We start from the raw sequence: 19,296 nt of genomic DNA on the forward strand, positions 1-19,296 counted from the left end.
GCCCTGCCAGAGGAAGCTGTTTGCTAATTCTGGAATCATCCCTATGCATGAGTTTGACTTTGTTAATATTACTCAGTGCCATGAGTTGGGCTGTTTTGCTTTCCCAATCTTCCCTTGGGTTTGTAGTTCCTTTTCCTTTAGTTTTAGTGATAAGAGTTTGCACAGCACAGATGTTTCAGGGATCCCTGCACTTCACTTTTCCCAGCTTCTCCAGTGACTCCCAGCCTGTGTATTTTCAGGGGTGTGGGTCACAGCTGGGGGAAGTGATGTGTGCTGCTCTCACACAGCTCAGGAGCATCTCTGAACTGCTCCAGCTGCCAGCAGTGGCTCTGCTGCAGTTTTGCTGTGGCCTTGGAGTGAGGAAGGGGGTTGCAACTTGTCTCTCCTGGGAGCAGAACTGGGCTTAAAATATGAAACTGAGAAGGAGTGTCTGTCACTAGGCTTTTTTCTCTTGCCTTGGTGCTCATTTTATGCATGTCACTGATTTATGTTACCCTCTTTTTATGCTGGTAGGGCTTTGCTGGGAGACATTCTGCAGGTTTTTTGGGAGATGGTAACCAAAAGGATGTTACACCATTGCCTCTTTACTCTTGAACTTACCCAGGAGTGAGTTCCAGCTATGCTCCCTCATTTTTTCACTGTGTGGTAATAACAACTCATATAAAGGGCCATGTTGAAAATGTGCAGAGCCCTTAGAGTGGGATAAACAGGTACCAATCAGCAGGATCTAACCTGACTGCTGGTGCTGGGCTTGTTTTAAAGAACCATCACCTTTTATTTCTCTTTTTCTTGTCCACTAATGTTCCAGGCATTTGCTTTACCAAAGGTACACAAGCTTCTGTGCCTGGAGATTAAACTGTTTATGTTACCTATTGACACTATAAACTTAGCAACAAGGTGAGAGGCACAAACCTCTGAGCTAATTAAAACTCTCCAACAACACAGAGGCCAGGCTTAGTGATGCTGCCAGGGGAAGGATAGCAACCATCAAGAACAGACAAATAAATACTCAGGGTCAGCTGCCTTCCTGTGGGCATCACAACCACCTGCAGCACAAAAGTATGTTGAGAGAAATGGCAGGAAAAAGCTGTGTCTGTGATGTTGTGAATGCCTGTGCTCATTTTCACCTGGGAGTGAAACTGAAGCTTTTGTCTCCTTCCCTCAATTTCTACTCATCTTGTATTATTGGTTTTTAATAATGAAATTATTCTGTGAAGATTGTGGAGGGAAAAAAATGAGCACTAGAAACCTATCTGCCTCTGTTTAGCTTTTTAACCTGTTTTTGCCTGCCTGCCCTTCCAGGAGATAATGGCAGATCCTTCAGTGGTGGATCACCTGACACGACTGAAACTCAAACTCCTAGAAAAGGTAAGGGAATAATTCTGCAGTGGTCACCTTTGCTCTGCTTTTTGCCCTTGCATGTTTAAGCATTAACACTCAAGTATTTTAAAATAGTATACTGAGATACACTGAGGAGTGGTACTACTTACTGTCACTTTCTTAAACGACATTGTACAAGTTTACATGGACCTACAGTAAACTTGCTTTCATGGCAGATGTCACCAGTTAGCTCAAAGCCAGTTTGAGCTGGGACAGGCAAAGTTTAGGAGAAAATCTTGGGTTAAACAGAATCTCAGGTTGTTTTAAGGCAATTTCATGTCTGCTTTCACATAAGATGTGTTGCCTGGTCATACCTTTGCTGAATCAAGAGTCCAGATCCTGGATAATCAGGCAAGCTCAAACTGAACATTATCAAGTTCTTCATATGATGCAGCTCTCTGCCCTACAAAATAAATTATGCATATATCTCCTGATTCCCCATGCTATCAATTTGAAGGTCTGGAATAGCCTGGGCAGTTGGAAGCATGACTATTCTTTACTGTAACTAGATTTGTAATGAGACATTTCATACTTCTTTAAGAACCATCATTTTTCTCCACTTTTCTGCTCTGTTTCCTCCATCCCCAACCCGTGCCATAGGCTTGGAAATCCTTGTGGGCTTTTTCTGCCTGACTTATAACCAGTTTTGGTTATGGTTCTACCTACAGAGACTAGAAAATGAACAGGAGAACCTAGAGAAGATGGAGTTGTCTCTCCCAGCTGCAAGTAAGAGAAGCATTTGTTCTAATTACAGGCATATTTTGGAAAGGGCTTGTTTATGAGTTCCTCAGGAGATGATCCCCTCTCCTCCCTAACACCTGTCAGCTAACTGCTTTTTGTCTTTCGAATTTCTTCAGCTGGTTTTTTTTTTCCTGACCAAGGGAAGTGAACGGCCAGCTGAGCACTAACATGAGATGACTTCCTGCCCAGGTATCCTCTGCAGCGTCTCAGCTGCAGCAAACTGATGGTGATGCAGTTTGTCCTGGCTCTTACACCTAGGAATGAGCCTCTGTTGTAGTCCAGCTGTTTGCTTGGCTTTGGTGATTCTGAAAAGGCAGGAGAAACACTTCATTTCTTTGCACGGCACATGCACTGTTTCTATCATCTGTGGATTCAAGGCTGGCAGTAGGAACTCAGTTAAATTTCTGGATTATACTGTGGGCTCCATTGACCTGATGTACAAATATTTGGAATCTTCTAATGCTGTGGCAAAAAAAATTTAAAAAATCCCCCTATAACAACTTAGAGTTTCAAAATACGAACTGGTGCTTTCCAGAGCAGATGCCAGGCATGGCTCCAAAGTATTTGAAATCATTCTTGCCTCATTTCAAGTGAGTGCAAAATCAGCCATTGTGGAGTGAACTGGATAGAAAGTCGGTTCAGGGCCAAATAGAAACAGAAAAGTTGACATTCAAAGCAGAGTTTGTTTGAGCTGTTACAGCAGACAGTCGTCCTCAGCTTGGATAGGGTTCATCTAGAAACTTTGAGGCTGAAATTGATTCCTAAACCAGGAGGTTAAAAGGGGGCTTTAGAGAGAAATCTAAAGAGTTTCTTTTCAGAGGTGTTTTGCCTTTGTAGAGCTGCTGAACAGCTGTGACTGCGCATGGCACAAAGTCATTATCCATGCATGGATTTGACAAGAAAATAGCCCAAGCCTTTTGTGGAATAACTCGAGCTGTTAAAGCACAGCAACACAGAGTTCCCAGGCAGGTGCAGAGGAGAGCTCCTTCATTGCAAAACCCAGGGATTTTTAAGCATTTAGGCCTTTACCAGTTACATGGTTTTAAAACATAGCAAACATAATCCAACCAATCACCCTACCTCACGATGTGAACACACAGCGGTTGTATAACATTTTTTTTTCTACCTCTCATTCAGCTGAGTCACTTCCCCACAGTCCTTTTCTGCTTAGCCAAAGCAGCAGGCCTGAGCCATGATTTTACAAAGGTAACAAGGCCCTAATTTTGTAAGCTTTTACCTATGTGCAGCATCCAGCTGTCTAATAACACATTTTCCACATTAATATCATAATCCAGCTGCTGTAATAGCTCTGGCCTTGTGATGCTTTGAGAAGATAATGGACTTTCTCCTCTTGCAGAGAGCAGATCTCAGGCCATGCTGCAAAGTGCCCTGAGGCAAAGGAAGGATCTGCTGCAGGAGCTGAGGGTAAGAGGGCAGAAACAAACAGAAGGTTCCAGTGACCTGCACATGCACTGCTGATGTGGATTCAGTGTTCTCCCATCCTTTAGTTGTGGGCAGGATTTGGTGCTGTGCTGCTCTGGGATATAAAGGCTGGGTCAGCTAATCAGAGGCTTGCACCTGCTTCAGGTACTGCAGTGGGATGATTCTGTTTGTCCCAAACTGCTGTGTCATAAACTTGCTGTGCCAAAATGCAAAGAAGGGATTTTTAGCCGTGCCCAAGTAGAGACAACAGTAATTGTTAGTTATTCCTAGTTTGTGGAGGATACCAGCTATGAATGAAATGTTTTCCCGAATTTTGGCAGCTCGTTCTGCGCATTTTTTTTTCCCCAAATTCCTTTTGCTTCAGGCTATGCGGGAAGGAAAACTTTCTTTATACTTATGCAGGCACTGGCAGTGCCCTTGCTGCAGGTTCCCAGGGCCCATTTAGCCCAGAGAGCATAACCAACTGTCTGCTATTTAAAGAAAATACTTGACTTTGCAGGAGCAGCGCCTTCTGGAAGAGCTTTCACAGCCACCTGCACCAGCTGGGGGACACTGCCATGACCACAGAGCTGCCCTCCCAAAAGTCTATGAGATCCCTTTTCCAGCTTCCCAAGTGGAGCCACCAAGGATTATCCAGCAGACTGTAAGGATTGCCTCCTAGAAAACACCACTAGCACTGTGCCAGTCTGAGCTGACCATCATCTGGGAGCTGTGTGGAATTGCTGAGCCCACAAAAAGGGAAGATATGCCTCTTGATCTTTTATGGGATCCTCGCTGCCTGCAGCAAAACCCGAGGGGGAACCATCTTGCCAATAAGACCCAAAATTACCAGTGGGGATGGTTTACCCTTGGAAGAAGCTGGCAGAAGGAATGGCAGGGCAGCCCACACTCCAGCCTGGCCATTCAGCCGCTTCCTAATGCACATCAGTGTCTGCTCACGCAGCCCACGGCCTCAACAGCTTCTCCATGAGAATCCCAGAGTTTTCCTGAAGCCTAGGCAGATGACAGCTGTTCCCACACGTGGGGGAGCTGGCCAAAACCAAGCCTGACTTCTCCATTTTCCTTCTTGTTCCAGATGCCAACTCAGCCTGCCACCATCATCCAGCAGTTGCCTCAGCCACCCCCTCTGATCACACAGATTCCCCCAGCCCAGACCTTTGCAGCCCCTCGCTCTGGGAGCATTAAAGAAGGTAACAAACTCCACAGAGCAGCCAGCTTCTGTCACCAGGCCTGGAGAGGGCAGGGCAGGTACCACAGCACGTGGAAGGGGACAAGGGATGGTGTCCAAGCTCATTAGAGATGTGTGTTTAATGTGCTGGTGGAGCTCTGGGGGTTGTGTAAGTGGGGTGGGTACCGGGTGTGAAAGGCATTCAGGCACACTCTTACCACTAAAACAAAAGAAAAAGGAACTACAAATTCAAGGGAAGATTTGGAAAGCGAAACAGCTCAACTCATGGCAGTGAGTAATATTAACTGAGTCAAACTTGTGGACATGGATGATTCCAGAATTAGCAAACAGGCTTCTAAAATCTAGGTTTATTCTTCTCTTCCTTCCTAACCTGCTGTTCAATCTCCTCAGGCTTTTATTTGTACCCTGTGTTTGGAAACAAGACTGAACATCTCAAAGTGTTGTTATAAATATAGTGCAATGCCACTAAAAGAGTTGTTTCTAAGAGTTGTTTCTGAGCATAGGTGGGGGCTACTGTGAAATAACACATGAACTAAAACCTGAGACAATTTCCCTGGCTCAGCCTTCACCCAAAGGTTCATCCCACACAGGAATGAGGGTCATGAAACTGCATTATTTCTTAGCTCATACTTCATCTAAGTGTCTGGATTTTTGAATCAGAGTTTATTTCCTTAACCAATATAGTCCAAATCCACTCGTGACTTCTCTGAAGCTGCGACATTTAAATTACTTCTTGTATGAACAGTAAAAAGGAAAATGAGAGTTGCCTTCATTATTGTTTCCCTTTTTTTCCACTTCTCCCTCTTCACTTCTCCTCAAGCAAATGAGTTACACTGCACAAGATCCCAGAGATCACGTAAGGAGATTTGATGTGCCTGAAATGACAGATTGAGGGTTGGACTCGATGATGTTAAATGTCTTTTCCAACCTATACAATTGTATGAGTCAGTGGACTCTGAAGGTGGCACTGCAATATCACATAAATTTGAGGAAACCTCTCGTGTGGAAAGCAATGACCCGGGGCTGAAGCAATGGAGAGCACAGCCAGGAGCCTGTCCATGCTGGAGTGAAGGAAAGCTGCAGCTCAGCTCTTCTCCATCCTGCCATTCAGCATAACTAGGGCTGTGGGCTTGCAGGGCAAGCAACAGACAAGATGTTCAGCAGCAGCTTTCTTGTGGACGGGAGGAGAAACAGGAAAGCTGGTATGAACAATGCCATGCACAGACATTAACTTTGCACTGTCTGGGGAGATAATTCCAATATTCCTCACGTGCCCCCTCTCAGCTGCTTTGCCTTTGTTGCAGTGACCAGTCTGGGTGTGCTGGAGGGCACTCCCTACCACAGGCCTCTGCTGCTTGCCAGCTGTGGATAAAGCTCTCGTCCTTTTCTTCTCCTCCCAGACATGGTGGAGATGATGCTGATGCAGAATGCCCAGATGCACCAGGTGATGATGCAGAACATGATGCTGAAGGCTCTGCCACCAGCAGCACTCGCGCAGCTCGGGGGAGGCAACTCTGCCCTGCTCCAGCACCCACAGCAGGTAAAAACAGCCCAGCCTGAGGGCTCTTCCCCTGGGAGGGCACTGGACAAAACACACAAAGGGCTGGGGGAGCCAAAGGACTGTGGAGGACACTTAGGAAAGGTGACAGAGGAGGGGCATGCCCTGATGCCCACCTGCCTCTCCAGGTCATCCTGTCATTCTGCATTTCCCTGGCACTGACTAATGGAGTAAACTGGGAGGGAGTGGGGTCTGGAGTCACCGAGTGTTCTTGGACCTTCTGTACTGGAACCTGCAGACTCTTCTCCAGACACATCCCGAGGGGTGGCTGAATGGAACCCTGGCCTCTCAGCTAGGGATAGCCCCTGCTGTGGGGACACAGGTTTCTGCAGCCATCCTCTGTCTCTCTCCACCAAGGACCTGCAGCTTGCTGCTCCCTTGGCCCTGAAAGCAGACAGGCACAAAGCACCTGTGGTGCACCATCACCACCATTATCCTCCCACGGGGGGGTTCCCAGTGCCCCCGAGGAGCTTCCTGCCCTCATCCACAGCACAGCACTGGACTGCCAGCTCTGCCCAGCCTGGGTAAGTAAGCAGGCAGCTGTGACATGCTCTTGTAGCCCTTTCTCCCTGCCCAGTGGAGAGATTGTGGAATAAACGTGGGAATCTGACAAAGATGAGGATCACACAGATCCCCCACCCTACCACATTGCGTTGCTCTGCTCTGCAGGGGCTCTCACCCCACCCTTTGGGTCTCCTTGTGTCATCTGCTAGGTAAGGTGGGGGGTGGAGACAAGTTTTACATTTATATCCCAGCAGGATTTATGTTCTTAAAGCACTGCTGGCATATGTGCTAATCAGAAATTCCTGGGGAAATAAAAAGCCAAACCACCAGCTAAGAAAAACAGTTCAATGGGAGGGGAGTGAAACGCTGAGCCTTTGCCATAAGCTTGTGCTTGCCATTGAAGGGGGTGGCTTTCCAGGGCAGAAAGGGATGAACTTCTCCCCAGGATGCTCCCAGATCCATAGAGCCCTTTGTGCCCTGTGCAGAGATCACAGCCAGCCCCTCCAGGGGCTCCCTTGCTTTGTGCCTTCCTCTGAGCTTGTCCTGCTTGGTTTCCTAGGTGCTAGGAAGTTCTTACATGCCAAGGCTGGTAAAGAATTGCACCTTGCTAGAGCATAGAAGAGGGGGTGACATGGGGACACACTGTGAGAACTCAGCTTTTATTTCTGTGCCACAGCTCTTTCAGAGCCTTAGTGAGCAGGAGAACAGGATGGAGGCAGCTGCAGCCTTGGGCACGAGTGACCTGCTGGCAGGGGTATCTGTACAGCCCTCTTTAGCAGAGGATTTGAATTCCTGAACAGATTATTTACCTAATGGGATTATAAGGGATGAACATTTCTACCTATTTCCCCTTGACACGGGTTTGTAATCTGAACCAGTAAAGAACTCCTGGCTGCTGTCAGGATCAGTGCAATTCACTGTTTGCAGAAATCAGTAGGTCTTCTGATGGCCTTTAAACTATGTTCTTCCTCTTCCTCAGCTGCCTTCCACCACAAGGTATGAGAGCAAACACATCTTTTTGCAGCTGCAGCAGTGCTGGCTGTTAGTAAACACAATAACCCCATTTGTCTTGTTGCAGGTGGCCCACATACTGACAGTACAGCATCCTCTGCAAGTGGACCACAGCCTTTCTAAAACCAATAAAATCCTGATGTCCCTCCTCAGCCATTGAACATGTCTTTTTCTTCAGCAACATAAATCGAGCACTTTTCCCTCCTTTACTTTTCCCACTACTTTTCAGGCTTTAATCCATGCCCATGTTATCCTGTTCTTTTCTATTTTATTTATGACTTCTTAAAAGGGCCACTCAGAGTTTTTATCAGGCAACACTTTTCATGCTCTCAGCAGTCTGGTTTTGCTTAATATAGAAAGATGAACAGTGTCTTTGTAGCACTTTCTCAATATCTTCGCACCTTCTGTTTTTAAAGGGAAGAACATCTGTACACTGGGTTGCCCTGGTGCAGTTTGTGAGCGTGTCTGATTAAGAAAACCCAGGGACCTAAATTTTGTTTGGGATGAAGAAAAGATAGTAACTGTCACTGCTGGAAGCTAACTGTGTGCTGTCTGTGCTGAAAAATAAAACCAATTAATGAATGATTTATTTACTGTGTAAAACCTTACCTTGCTCTTTGCCCTCTCTGCTCTGTTGTCTTTGAGATTCTTATCGCTCTCTACAACTTCTCACTTTCTACAACTACCTGAAAGAGCTGAAAGAGGAAATGGCCCCAAGTTGTGCCACGGGAGTTCAGACTGAATATTAGGAAGAAAGTCTTAACTGAGCACATTGTGAGGCATTGCAAGAGGCTGCCCAGGGATGCATTTGAGTCCTGCCCCATCCCTGTAGGTCTTTGATAGTCATGTAGATATGGCATTTGGGGTCATGGCTTAGTGGTGTGCTTGGCAGTGCTGGGTTAACAGTTGGACTCGATGTTCTTAGAGGGCTTTTTCTACCCTAATCATTCTATGAGTCAAATCTGCTGCTGCCTGGCAGGTTCAGCAATAAATTGTACTCAGTGATACAAATCTCTGCACTTTCACTGTCTATTGTTTAATTATTGTGTGTTGGCTCTAATCGGCTCCTCTCTTTTCAATGCTTACTGTGGGCAGCATTGGCTCAGCAGAGCATTTCCTCCCAAGGATGGGCATGGGAAATAATGCCTGCAGAGATGTCTCCTCACAGCCTTGTTTATGTCCTGGAAAGCTGGAAAGCCTCTTTGGAGCAGAGGCATGGAACCCTCTCCTAAGCATCACACCCCAAAACACCTAACACAGCTTCCTTGGCTGAAAGATGTCCTCAAAGATGGGATGAGGTTCCTGGCAAGGAGTGTGGCTCATATCCCACCCTCAGGAGAGAGTCTGTGAGGCTCCAGAAGTCACTCCACATTGTCCCACCAATGCCTCTGCAGTGCATCTCAGTGAAGCAGCAGCAAAAGCCTGACTGAGGAAAGTTCTCCTTCCTCCTATGTGTGTATTCCTTGGAGACTGCAGGATTGCTCTGTAATTCCCAAAAGAGGCCTTTGGCTAGAGCCTGGTTGAATAACACCACATTGCCATCTCTACACTGCAGGCTCAGCCAGGCTGACTCCCTGACAGTCTCTGGGCTGGGAGTTAAACTTTAATATGAATCGGGGGAGAAGAACCCAGGCATGACTCAGCCACCCACAATTCCTTCCCTTCCCCTCCCCACTGGCAAGGGCAGTGGGACTGGGGAGAAGCAGAGGGATCAGGGACTCAGCAGGGATCTCAGACCCAGGGGCTGGCCTAGCATGGAGCCCTGTGACCCACGAGGGAAAAGAGTTGCTGTCATCGGTGGTGGTCTGGTAGGAAATGCCATTTAGCCGCTGCAGGATTGTGTTTGTTGGGGATCTGGGGCTGTAAAAGCACTGCTTGAATGTGGGGGTGAATGTTCTTCTTAAAATCATCTCTCTGTCAGATGATGGGGTGTTGCAAAGGGGTTGATTGAATTTCTGCTGTGGGAGGCTTCTGCCCTTTTCTCCGGTGAAGGGGTTTGGGAGGTGGGTGGAGCAGGGATGCCCAGGTACCCTAAATAACAGCCCTTGTTTGGGCTGCCAGGTTCCCCTGTCCCTTGGCTGGTTTTGGCTGTAACCAAATCTGTAATGTGAAAAGATTTGCAAGGACTGAGACTGGGAAATGCCTTCCGCTTTTGTTTGGGAATGGTTTTCATCCACTGCTACTTGCAGAGAGGAGTGACACTAAAGGCCAGGCTGGATGGGGCTCTGAGTAACCTGGGCTAGTGGAAGGGGTCCCTGCCCGTGGCAGGGGGTTGTAACAGGATGGTCTTTAGCATCCTTTCTAACTCAAGCCATTCTATGAGTCTGGGATTTTGTGACAGCTTGGGCGTTGCAGCACCTACATTTCTCTCTTGACTTTTTGGGCATTAGCCTCTTGGAAAAGAGTGATGACAGAAGAGGCTGTAGTTTTGACAACAATTCATAATGGAAATTGAAGTTTAAAAACTGTACTGTTGTTCCTCACTGTGTTCCCAAGCGAATGCTGGTACACCCTGAATTCTAGTGAGGAAGGTAAACACAGTCCAGAGAGGAGCTGGCAGGTTGCCTACACCAGCTCCTGCTGGCTGTGGCTGAGGAGGTGAGCCCTGCTGCACTCAGTGACTGTGTATAAACAAGGCTGAGCTTGGTATGACTTTATAAAAAGAGTTTTGATGGGTGGCTTTTGTCTTGGAGACTCTGCAAACACACAGGGCTGCCAGGGGACTGCTCTTCAGCAAAAACTCTTCAAAGATTCTTGGTCATAAACAGGTTCTCCCTGTTTATGCTGAGCTGCATCCCCTGATCACTCCTTTCCTTTTACCATCTCAGTGGTGATCTCTGAAATACTTCATCCACCATTCCTGGTCCTTGTCTTCTAGGTGGGTGCATTAAATGCCTGTTTCTTTGCTAGACGAGGTTTCCAGGTTGACGTTTATGAAGCCAGAGAAGGTAAGGTCAGCCTGATCATTACTGTGTGAGCTCACTGGAACTGTAAGAAAATAATGAAATCTGAGAGTGGTGGTTTGGGGATATTCTTTCCTCTCTCCCCTTTAGCTCCTGTGGTGAGGAGGAGCATTTATCTGAAGCTCATCTTGTATGGAAGGAACCCACTCTTCAGCTAGTAAAATTATTCCCTTTTTGTGTTCTTGGCTTAAGCACTGATTCAATTCCTCACCTTTGAAGCCTGGTCTCTGCAGGAAGCATTATAGTACAGTGCTGGGTCAGAAGGAGAGATGGAGTCTCCAGGTCCACAAGGCACCACAAAAAAGAAATTAGGATTTAGAGTCAAGCTGCTGGCTCAAAGGCAGAGAAATTTTTCATCTTCAGTATCTGTGAAAAAACACCTGGGCAGAGGTGGCAAACCAAGTGGCAGGTGGGAAGGATACCATGGAAAGTGAAATGACTCAAGTGTGCAGTGAAGGGAAGGAGGAGCCATGCCTGACACTCTGTGGTCTCTCTTCCTGCCCTGATAGACATCAGAACAGTCAGTTCTGCTGAGGGCTTATAGTTGCCACAAATTACACAGCTTCAAAAAGCCTCCGATTGCTCTTACCTGCCTTCTGAACTGGATGGATCCTGCTACTCCAGTTTTTGTCCCATTGCTTACACTGACATACATGTTGGGATGAGGAGGCTCTGGTCAGACACCCCAGGAAGTCTAAATGAGGCAGCTCAGGGGAGGAACAGGCCAATGCCCAGACATTTCCATCCGATCAGCCATCAAGAATGTGGCCTGCCAATGTCCCAAAAAGCCTCAGTCAGCAGAACCTGGCAGGCATTCATTGCTCAGCCTTCTCCATTTAGAGGGGAAGTGGCTCCTGATGTTAATGGACCCTCTGGCACATGGGGTGCTGTCAGAATCCAGCATTCCCTTGGCTGCAGCTGTCTTTTCCAGGCTAGAAGTGGCGTGGAGGTTCCAGGCTGGACTCTCCCCTGCTGCTGCAGGGAGCCTGGGAGATGTTCCCTCACCAGGCTGGGCTGTCATTGCCTCCATCACCTATCAGCGATTGATGGAGAGACGGGAAGACTGATTCATGATCAGAATTCGATTTTACTCAGGTTTTCCAAGTCTTATGTACCATTTCAGTGAGGTTAATAATTTCTACTACAATAATTAGGTTAGAAGATCATACAAGCAACTCACGCATTATACAACATCTTTATCGTAGGGGGTTGATTGAATCTTTTCCTTTAAACAGGTTTTAATCTCATCTTCTCATAAGCTCAAAGTTCTGTTTGTCCTTGCCACAGCATCCTAGTCAGCAGACTAGTTATGCTAATTAAGTCTGTCTTACTCTCAGTCTTGTGTATTCCCACAATCACCAACTGCTCTTCTCCTGCAGATATCCGAGTGGCCAGCTTTGCCCGTGGCAGGAGCATCAACCTGGCCCTGTCTCACAGGGGACGCCAAGCCCTGCGAGCTGTGGGCATGGAGGAGCAGGTACTCTGGCACCTTCTGTCCCTGTGCCCTGGCCTTTCTTGCCCTGTCCCAGCCAGACCTCTTCCACTGTGTCCCTGCAGCCTGGCTCTCCCCTGCTTCATGTCACATCTGTCAGCAGGATCTTCCCCACTCCAGGCAGCTGGGCTCTGCTTGCCTGGGAGACCAAGCACCTTCCAGTGTTTGTCCTCTCCTTGCTGTGCTCCTCTCCCTCCTGGAGAACAGGGCAAACAGGAGTAAATGGACTCCCAGAAGAGCTGATGCAATAGAGGAGGATGAAATAAAGGCAGCTGTTTTCCCCACTGTCCAGATTTGTGTTTTCCCAGAAAACCTTGATCTTTGGGCTGACCCCTGAAATCCATCCACACTGCTTTCTGCCCAGCATGCTTGGCTGGGAGCCCAGCCTTCTTCTGCAGGGTACTGGCTACCATTTAACATCCAGCTGCTGGCAGTGCTGGGATCTCCCAGTCCCTGCATTCCTGCAGAGGAGCCCAGGCTTTGACACATCCCAGCCCCAGGATGTAATTTGGCTTTCATCCCCTGCCCTGTCCCTGTCTGGGATTTTTCATGTCCGTTCTATCCAAAAACATTTTCTCTCTGATTTTTATGAGAATGGGTTTGTAAGTAATCTCAGTAAACTGTAGTAAATTGACACGACAGCCCTGGTTAAAGTTTTCCCTGGTGATTTGGAAATGTGTGAGGAAAGAGCCCCTCCTTCTTCCTTGAGTGCAGTGCTTGGGTGAGGGGATGATGCTTGGTAATTTGTGCTAAAACCCCATAGTTTAGGCCAGAAGAGTGGTTTGTGTTCCCTTCTGTTTCAGATTGTGGCCAAGGGCATTCCCATGCGGGCGAGGAGGATACATACACCCTCAGGGAAAAAATACTCTATCCCTTATGGGAAGAAGAACCAGGTACTGGAGCTGCTTTGCAGGGTGCAAGAGGTCTTTGTCAGCATTTGTATCTCTGTGCCGTGGACAGTGTGGGGCTCATGGGTGTGGGAGAGGCTGGAGAGAATGGGATTATTTGGAAGGGAGGGTTTCCTGTCTGGCCATGCAGAGTGTCCTTCAGCAAAGCTTTCTGAACCCCCTGTTTGCTTGCCTTGCAGTACATCCTCTCTGTGGACAGAGCAAACTTAAACAAAGAGCTGCTGACAGGTTGGTTGTCACTTCTGTTCGCAAGTTCTTTTAACACATATTTTGCTGGGGATTTAGGGTTTGCCCCGTGACCAGAAGACTTTGGGCCCCAGGCTCCCTTACCTCGATCTCAGAAAGTGCAAACCTGAACTAGCAGAGGAAAAACTGTGCTGTTTGCCAGCTGAAGAAGGAGACACCTCCTCAGCCTTCTCACAGTTTGTAGCATTTTCCATTACTCCTGATTGCACAGAGACAAATGGAAATTGGAGCTCTGTGGCCAAGTATGTAATCAGACTAGACCAAATTTATGCAAATTCCCCACTGACTGCAGGCACCTCATCCCATCCTGTACTTCAGTGGGGTGATGGTGGAAAGCAGCCAATAACTCATGTCATTGGGGGAAAAGAAAAAGAGTCCTTGCAGGATTTCTTGCATTTTTCAACTACTTTATACCATAGTTGACCACTCCCAGTGTGGCCTGCCTGTTGCTGTTCCTCAAGCAACAAAGCAAATTATTTGCTGTAATGGCAAAGAATCCCTATAATTTAGGGATCTCTTGGAAATATTTTTTTATGGCCACAGTAAACCCCTCTACATTTAGTTGTCTTTTCTTTTCACAGCTGCTGAGAAGTACTCCAACACTAAACTGTTCTTTGGACACAAGCTCCTCGGGTGCAATGCAGAGCTGGGGACATTATCCATAAAAAGGTAATCCCTGGACAAGCGTGGGATCAAGCACTGTGGTCAGTTAGTTTCTGCTTAATCATTCATAAAACCTCAAACAATTGAGCAATCTCAGCTTTGAAACTACTGTGCAGGCAAAACCTTGTGGAAAGGAGAGACGTCAAGGCAGCTTTCATGGGGAGACTGAGGAAGGTTTAAGCAACTCACTAACTCCCCAGCCTTGCAGCAAGCACACACTTCTGACCTGTGCAGGGGATTAAACATACTGCATTGCTGAGTACACCTGGCAGAGTTATGCTTTTGATAACATCCAGGGTAATTATTTATCCCAATGCTGTGCTTCCCAGACAGTGAGAACTGATCTTCCCTCCCCCTAGAAGATTATGAACACATTTTGCAAAAGGCAGGTGCTCTGGACACAGTGGTGCTGAGCTGGCCTGGAGTTACAGGAGGAAGGGTGGGGAGGGACCTGAAAGATCAGATTGATCCAAGGGACTGTCTTGCTTCCAGGTCTGACCAGCAGACCTTGGAAGTGAGCTACGATCTCATCGTGGGCTGTGACGGAGCCTTCTCAACAGTCAGGAAACAGTTCCTGCGGCAAACACGCTTCAACTACAGCCACGAGTACATTCCTCATGGCTACATGGAGCTGACCATCCCTCCCAAGGGTGGAGATGTGAGTGTGCCTGGCCCAGGGGCTGCTACAACCTTCACAGGTTGGATATCCCAGCCCCTTCTCACTGTGGCTCTGCAATAGCAGCTTTGGAAGAATTAATTTGCCACCTGGGGCTCAGGCAGGAGATTAAACCGTTCCTAAGAGAAGGCATGGATCTCTTCCTCTTCCAAAAGTGGGACCAATGTTGGTACCTGTGTGCAAAAATCCTAGAGAGCCTGTCCTGGAGTGGTGGGATTAACTCTGGCTCTGAGAGGTCCTGCAGGTATGAGAACATGTCTGTGAGGACATCAGCAACTGCAAAGCATCAGATTTTTGCCCATATTTCTTACCCTTTCCTCTTTCCCTTGCTCTGTGTCTCCCTGAAGCATCAGGGATGAGAAAAGGGCCCTGTAGTTGTGTCTTCTCACGGGATCTGTTGTGCTGCTGTGGAGAGGGGTCAGAGCCTGGGCTGGGGAAGCTGAGCAGGGCAGGGCAAGGATACAAGGCAATTTTCTTTCTCTTTCAGTTTGCCATGGAACCAAACTACCTCCACATCTGGCCGAGAAACACCTTCATGATGATTGCCCTGCCCAACATGGTGCTAACCCAGGGCCATGCTCTCCTGGGGCACAGGATGGGGCTGGTGGGGATGAACAGCTGTGGTGGCAGGGATGGGAGGGTCAGGAGTCACAGAATAACCAAAACACAGAATCAGTTACATTGGAAAAGACATCTGAGATCACAGAGTCCAACCTATGACCCAACACCACCTTGTCAACCAGACCATGGCACTGAGTGCCACATGCAGTTTTTCCCTAAAAACCTGCTGGGATGGTGACTCCACCATATCCCTGGGCAGCCTGTTCCAATGTCTAAGCATCTCTTCTGTGAAGAAATTCTTCCTAATGTCCATTCTAAACCTCCCCTCGTGCAGCTTAAGACTGTGTTCTCTGTCTTGTCCCTTGTTACCTGGGAGCAGAGCCTGACCCCTGCCTGGCTACATCCCCTGTCAGGGTGATAAAGTCCTCACTGAACCTCCTCTTCTGCAGGCTAAATACCCCCAGCTCCCTCAGCTGCTCCTCAGAGGACTTGTGCTCCTTCTCTGGACATGCTACAGCACCTCAACATCCTTCCTAAATTGAGGGGCTCAGAACTGCACACAGCACTCCAGGTGTGGCCTCACCAGTGCTGAATACAGGAGAAATATCACCTCCCTGGTCCTGCTGGCCACACTGTTTCTCATACAAGCCAGGTGCCATTGGCCTTCTTGGCCCCCAGGACACATACTGGCACAGGTCCAGAGGGAGCCAGGAGGGACACCCAGCCTGGGCCAGGCTGACCACAGCCTCAGGGGGTGCAGGACAGGGTGCTCAGAGCCAGGAGGGACACCCAGCCTGGGCCAGGCTCACCACAGCCTCAGGGGGTGCAGGACAGGGTGCTCAGAGCCAGTCCTACCTTGCAGCACTGAGCAGGTACCTGTGGCACCTTTCTCTGCCCACACATCTGAGCCCAACCAGACCCCCACAAACCAGCTCTCTGCAGCTGGATGTTATAAACTACATACCAGGAGCAGCAGGACAGTGTGCCAGGCCAGTCATACACTGTTTCTGCCTCCCCTGTGCCTGCCCACCATGAGAAAAGGGGTTGCCAGTCGCTTGTCCCTTGCTGTGCCGGTGGGTCACTGTGATTGCCAGGTGGCAGGCTGGGCAATGAGCTGCTGCTTCAGGTGCCACATGTTCTCTCTGCTCTCTGGGCTTCTTACTGACCTCCTTTCCTGGCTGGCAGGACAAGTCCTTCACCTGCACACTCTTCATGCCCTTTGAGGAATTTGAGAAGCTCACAACAGGCGAGCAAGTGCTGAGTTTTTTCCAGACCTACTTCCCAGATGCCATTCCCCTCATCGGAGAGTAAGTGTTCCCATCTCCCCTTGTCACTCATCAACACAGCTACCTAATATGGGATGGGCTTTTTCTTGGATGGTATCAACAGTCTCAGCTGTGTTGGGCAGTTTCCTTTCCTCTTAAAATGAATTGTCTCAGAACTTGATATTAACTGAGAAACTCAGATATTCTCTGGTTTGTTCTTTCTACATTGACCAACATCTACCACTGCTCACAGTAGGAGGACCAAGATATCAATGATCAAGCTGTGTGCAGAACTTAAAACCTGTAGATAAAATTTCCTTCCCACAGAGGGGAAGTTGACTTCCACATTTTTCCCAGCACCAACAGCCTAGTGCGCAGGCTTGGGGTTTTCACGCCAAAGCTGACAGTGCCTGTGATCTGGCTTCCTGAGCTTGCATGTGGCATGGCTTGCTCTCCTCTCTTGTGGTCCCACACAACAAAATCTGTTGTTTTACCTGAAGGCAAGAGCTGAAGCACGATTACTTTTTGCTGCCAGCCCAGGCCATGATCTCTGTGAAGTGCTCCTCCTACAACCTCTCCTCCCGGTGCGTGTTGATGGGAGATGCTGCCCACGCTGTTGTGCCCTTCTATGGACAAGGCATGAATGCAGTAAGTTCATGGCTGCCCTGTCCCTGTGGTGGGGATCCCACTCCTTTCACCCACAAATGCCTGGTTTTAGTGTTTAGCTCCATAGGGTTCATGGGCTGGCCTGTCCCACAGCCTGATGTCCTCTGCATTGGCAGGGGTTGAGCTCCTCCTGGGAAGGACAGGGGGCAGGGTGGTGATGCCACCTTCCCATGGAGCAGAGGGCTATATGGGAGGGGGCTCCAGGCAGCTGGGAAAGGCAATCCCCTTGATTTCTCTCAAGACCCCTGTCAGAGGCGCCTGGAGTAAGACTCCTGCTCTGAAGCTGTGGTCAATGGGTGGAGTGGTACAAACAGCTATACTACTGCAGCGCCCATGAGAGCACTTCCCCTGAACGTGTTAACCCCCTAATATTCCTCCCAGGGCTTTGAAGATTGTCTGGTCTTTGACGAATTAATGGACCAGTTCCACAATGACTTTGGTAAGTGAGGTGGCTGGGGACGTTTGAGAGCAGAGGAACATCCATCCCTCTGCACCTGAGGGCAGCTGGATACCTTGCAGGGAGCTGCCTGTGAATTTCCTTCCCCCAGGTGCCTGCCTCCCTGAGTTCTCCAGGCTGAGGGTGCCAGATGACCACGCGATTTCGGATTTAGCCATGTACAATTATGTGGAGGTGGGTGAACCCCACACAGACCTGTGGTTCCATGGGCCATGCACACTTGGGAACATCACTGAGGCTGGGCTAAGGAAGCACTGATCCCATAGTGCAAATTCCAGGACATCACCTCCAGGACAGGCGGTGGGAGGGGTGGCAAAGCACAGGGGAGCTCTGACAAAACTCATTGCAGAGAGGGGGCTGTTGCTCTGTTTCAGATGCGTGAGCACGTGAACTCAATGTGGTTCATTTTCCGGAAGCACGTAGACAACCTCCTCCATGCCCTCATGCCTTCCACCATAGTCCCACTGTACACCATGGTAAGCCAGAGTGTCATTCCCCACTGCTGTGAGCTCCTCCTGCCTGGCTTTGGGGTGGTGACACTCTCCTGCAACCCCTCCCAGGTGACTTTCACCAGGATTCGCTACCATGAGGCCCTTCAACGCTGGAGATGGCAGACAAAGGTTGGTCAGGGGTGCTGCCCATCCTCCCCATGCCATGAGCCTTGGGACCACCTTCCACACCAGCTCTGCTCAGCTCTGGGGGGCAGCTTTGGTGGTAGGATATTTGTGTGATGACTTTGCTTGGTGCTGCAGGGTAGGGGCCAGCCTCTGATGATGGTGGGGCTTTTTTTTTGCAGATAATTAGATGATGTTGGGGTTTCTCTTTGCACTTGCAGGTGATTAATCGAGGGCTCTTTGTTGTGGGGGCAGCAGGACTGGCTGGCACCTACCTGCTGATAAAGCGCCTGGCACGGAACCTGAACTTCTGCTTGGAGGACTTGTGGGGCTGGTCCCATCACCTGAAGAATATTGGAAATCTTCCCTTCGGCGCACGAGTGGTTTAAATGCACGGGGAGCTCCTTGTTGTAATAAAAATGAACTGTTGGCTCAGCTGGGTAGTTTTGTTTCTTTTGGGTTTGGCAGCTCCTGCAGCCCCTTGGAAGCAGTTTCATGCCCAGAAAGCCTCTCCAGGGGCTCAGGGTGTGTAACTGTGGCAGCCTGGTCCCAAGGGATGTGGTGTGTAGGTGTGACACTTAAAGATTATGGTATAGTGTTAGAACGTGACAGTGCTGTGTTAATGGTTAGATGGTCAACAATCTTTGAGGTTTTTTCCAGCCTTAATGATCCCGTGATTCTATCACCTGCCTGGTGTGTCCCAGCCTGCAGAGTGGTGCTCTTAGCAAAAACAGGCCACCATTCTGAGGGTCCTGAAGCCAAAAATAGCTGCAGCCTGAGATAGTACTAGGAGGATTATCAGACACACTTTCCTTCTTCACACCTTGCCCTAGACCCTCACAGTCACTGCTTAAGAACAATAAAATGGCCCAAATTAACCCCTGATCTGATGTGGCACAGCCAATCTCATTTGAGGTGGTCTGCCAGCACATGGGCAGGGATGAGAACTGCTCTGCACT

General features: G+C 48.7%; 2 protein-coding genes across 5 annotated transcripts; both read left to right on the forward strand.

Annotated features, from left to right (window-relative positions):
* Positions 1-1,232: 1,232 nt before the first annotated feature.
* C7H21orf58 (chromosome 7 C21orf58 homolog) lies at positions 1,233-7,962 on the forward strand. The gene is made up of 8 exons (XM_066322494.1): positions 1,233-1,368; positions 2,049-2,106; positions 3,479-3,546; positions 4,064-4,207; positions 4,640-4,754; positions 6,154-6,293; positions 6,669-6,835; positions 7,894-7,962. The coding sequence occupies exons 1-8, from the start codon at positions 1,309-1,311 to the stop codon at positions 7,907-7,909; spliced, it is 768 nt and encodes a 255-aa protein (XP_066178591.1). The 5' UTR covers positions 1,233-1,308; the 3' UTR covers positions 7,910-7,962.
* Positions 7,963-9,449: 1,487 nt separating this feature from the next.
* Positions 9,450-18,772, forward strand: KMO (kynurenine 3-monooxygenase). 4 transcript variants are annotated; one of them, XM_066322490.1, is made up of 15 exons: positions 9,465-9,634; positions 10,705-10,774; positions 12,169-12,266; positions 13,085-13,174; positions 13,369-13,417; positions 14,017-14,104; positions 14,591-14,756; positions 15,262-15,333; positions 16,521-16,642; positions 17,101-17,248; positions 17,648-17,705; positions 17,815-17,897; positions 18,098-18,199; positions 18,284-18,343; positions 18,559-18,772. In XM_066322490.1, the coding sequence occupies exons 1-15, from the start codon at positions 9,581-9,583 to the stop codon at positions 18,724-18,726; spliced, it is 1,428 nt and encodes a 475-aa protein (XP_066178587.1). In that variant the 5' UTR covers positions 9,465-9,580; the 3' UTR covers positions 18,727-18,772. The 4 variants fall into 4 exon arrangements, with proteins under 4 accessions (XP_066178590.1, XP_066178587.1, XP_066178588.1 ...); XM_066322491.1 differs by lacking the exon at positions 12,169-12,266 and having other exon boundaries at positions 9,467-9,634; XM_066322492.1 differs by lacking the exons at positions 12,169-12,266; positions 13,085-13,174 and having other exon boundaries at positions 9,467-9,634.
* Positions 18,773-19,296: the final 524 nt, after the last annotated feature.

Source organism: Sylvia atricapilla, chromosome 7, assembly GCF_009819655.1.
Source record: "Sylvia atricapilla isolate bSylAtr1 chromosome 7, bSylAtr1.pri, whole genome shotgun sequence".
Taxonomy (NCBI): Eukaryota; Metazoa; Chordata; class Aves; order Passeriformes; family Sylviidae; genus Sylvia; species Sylvia atricapilla.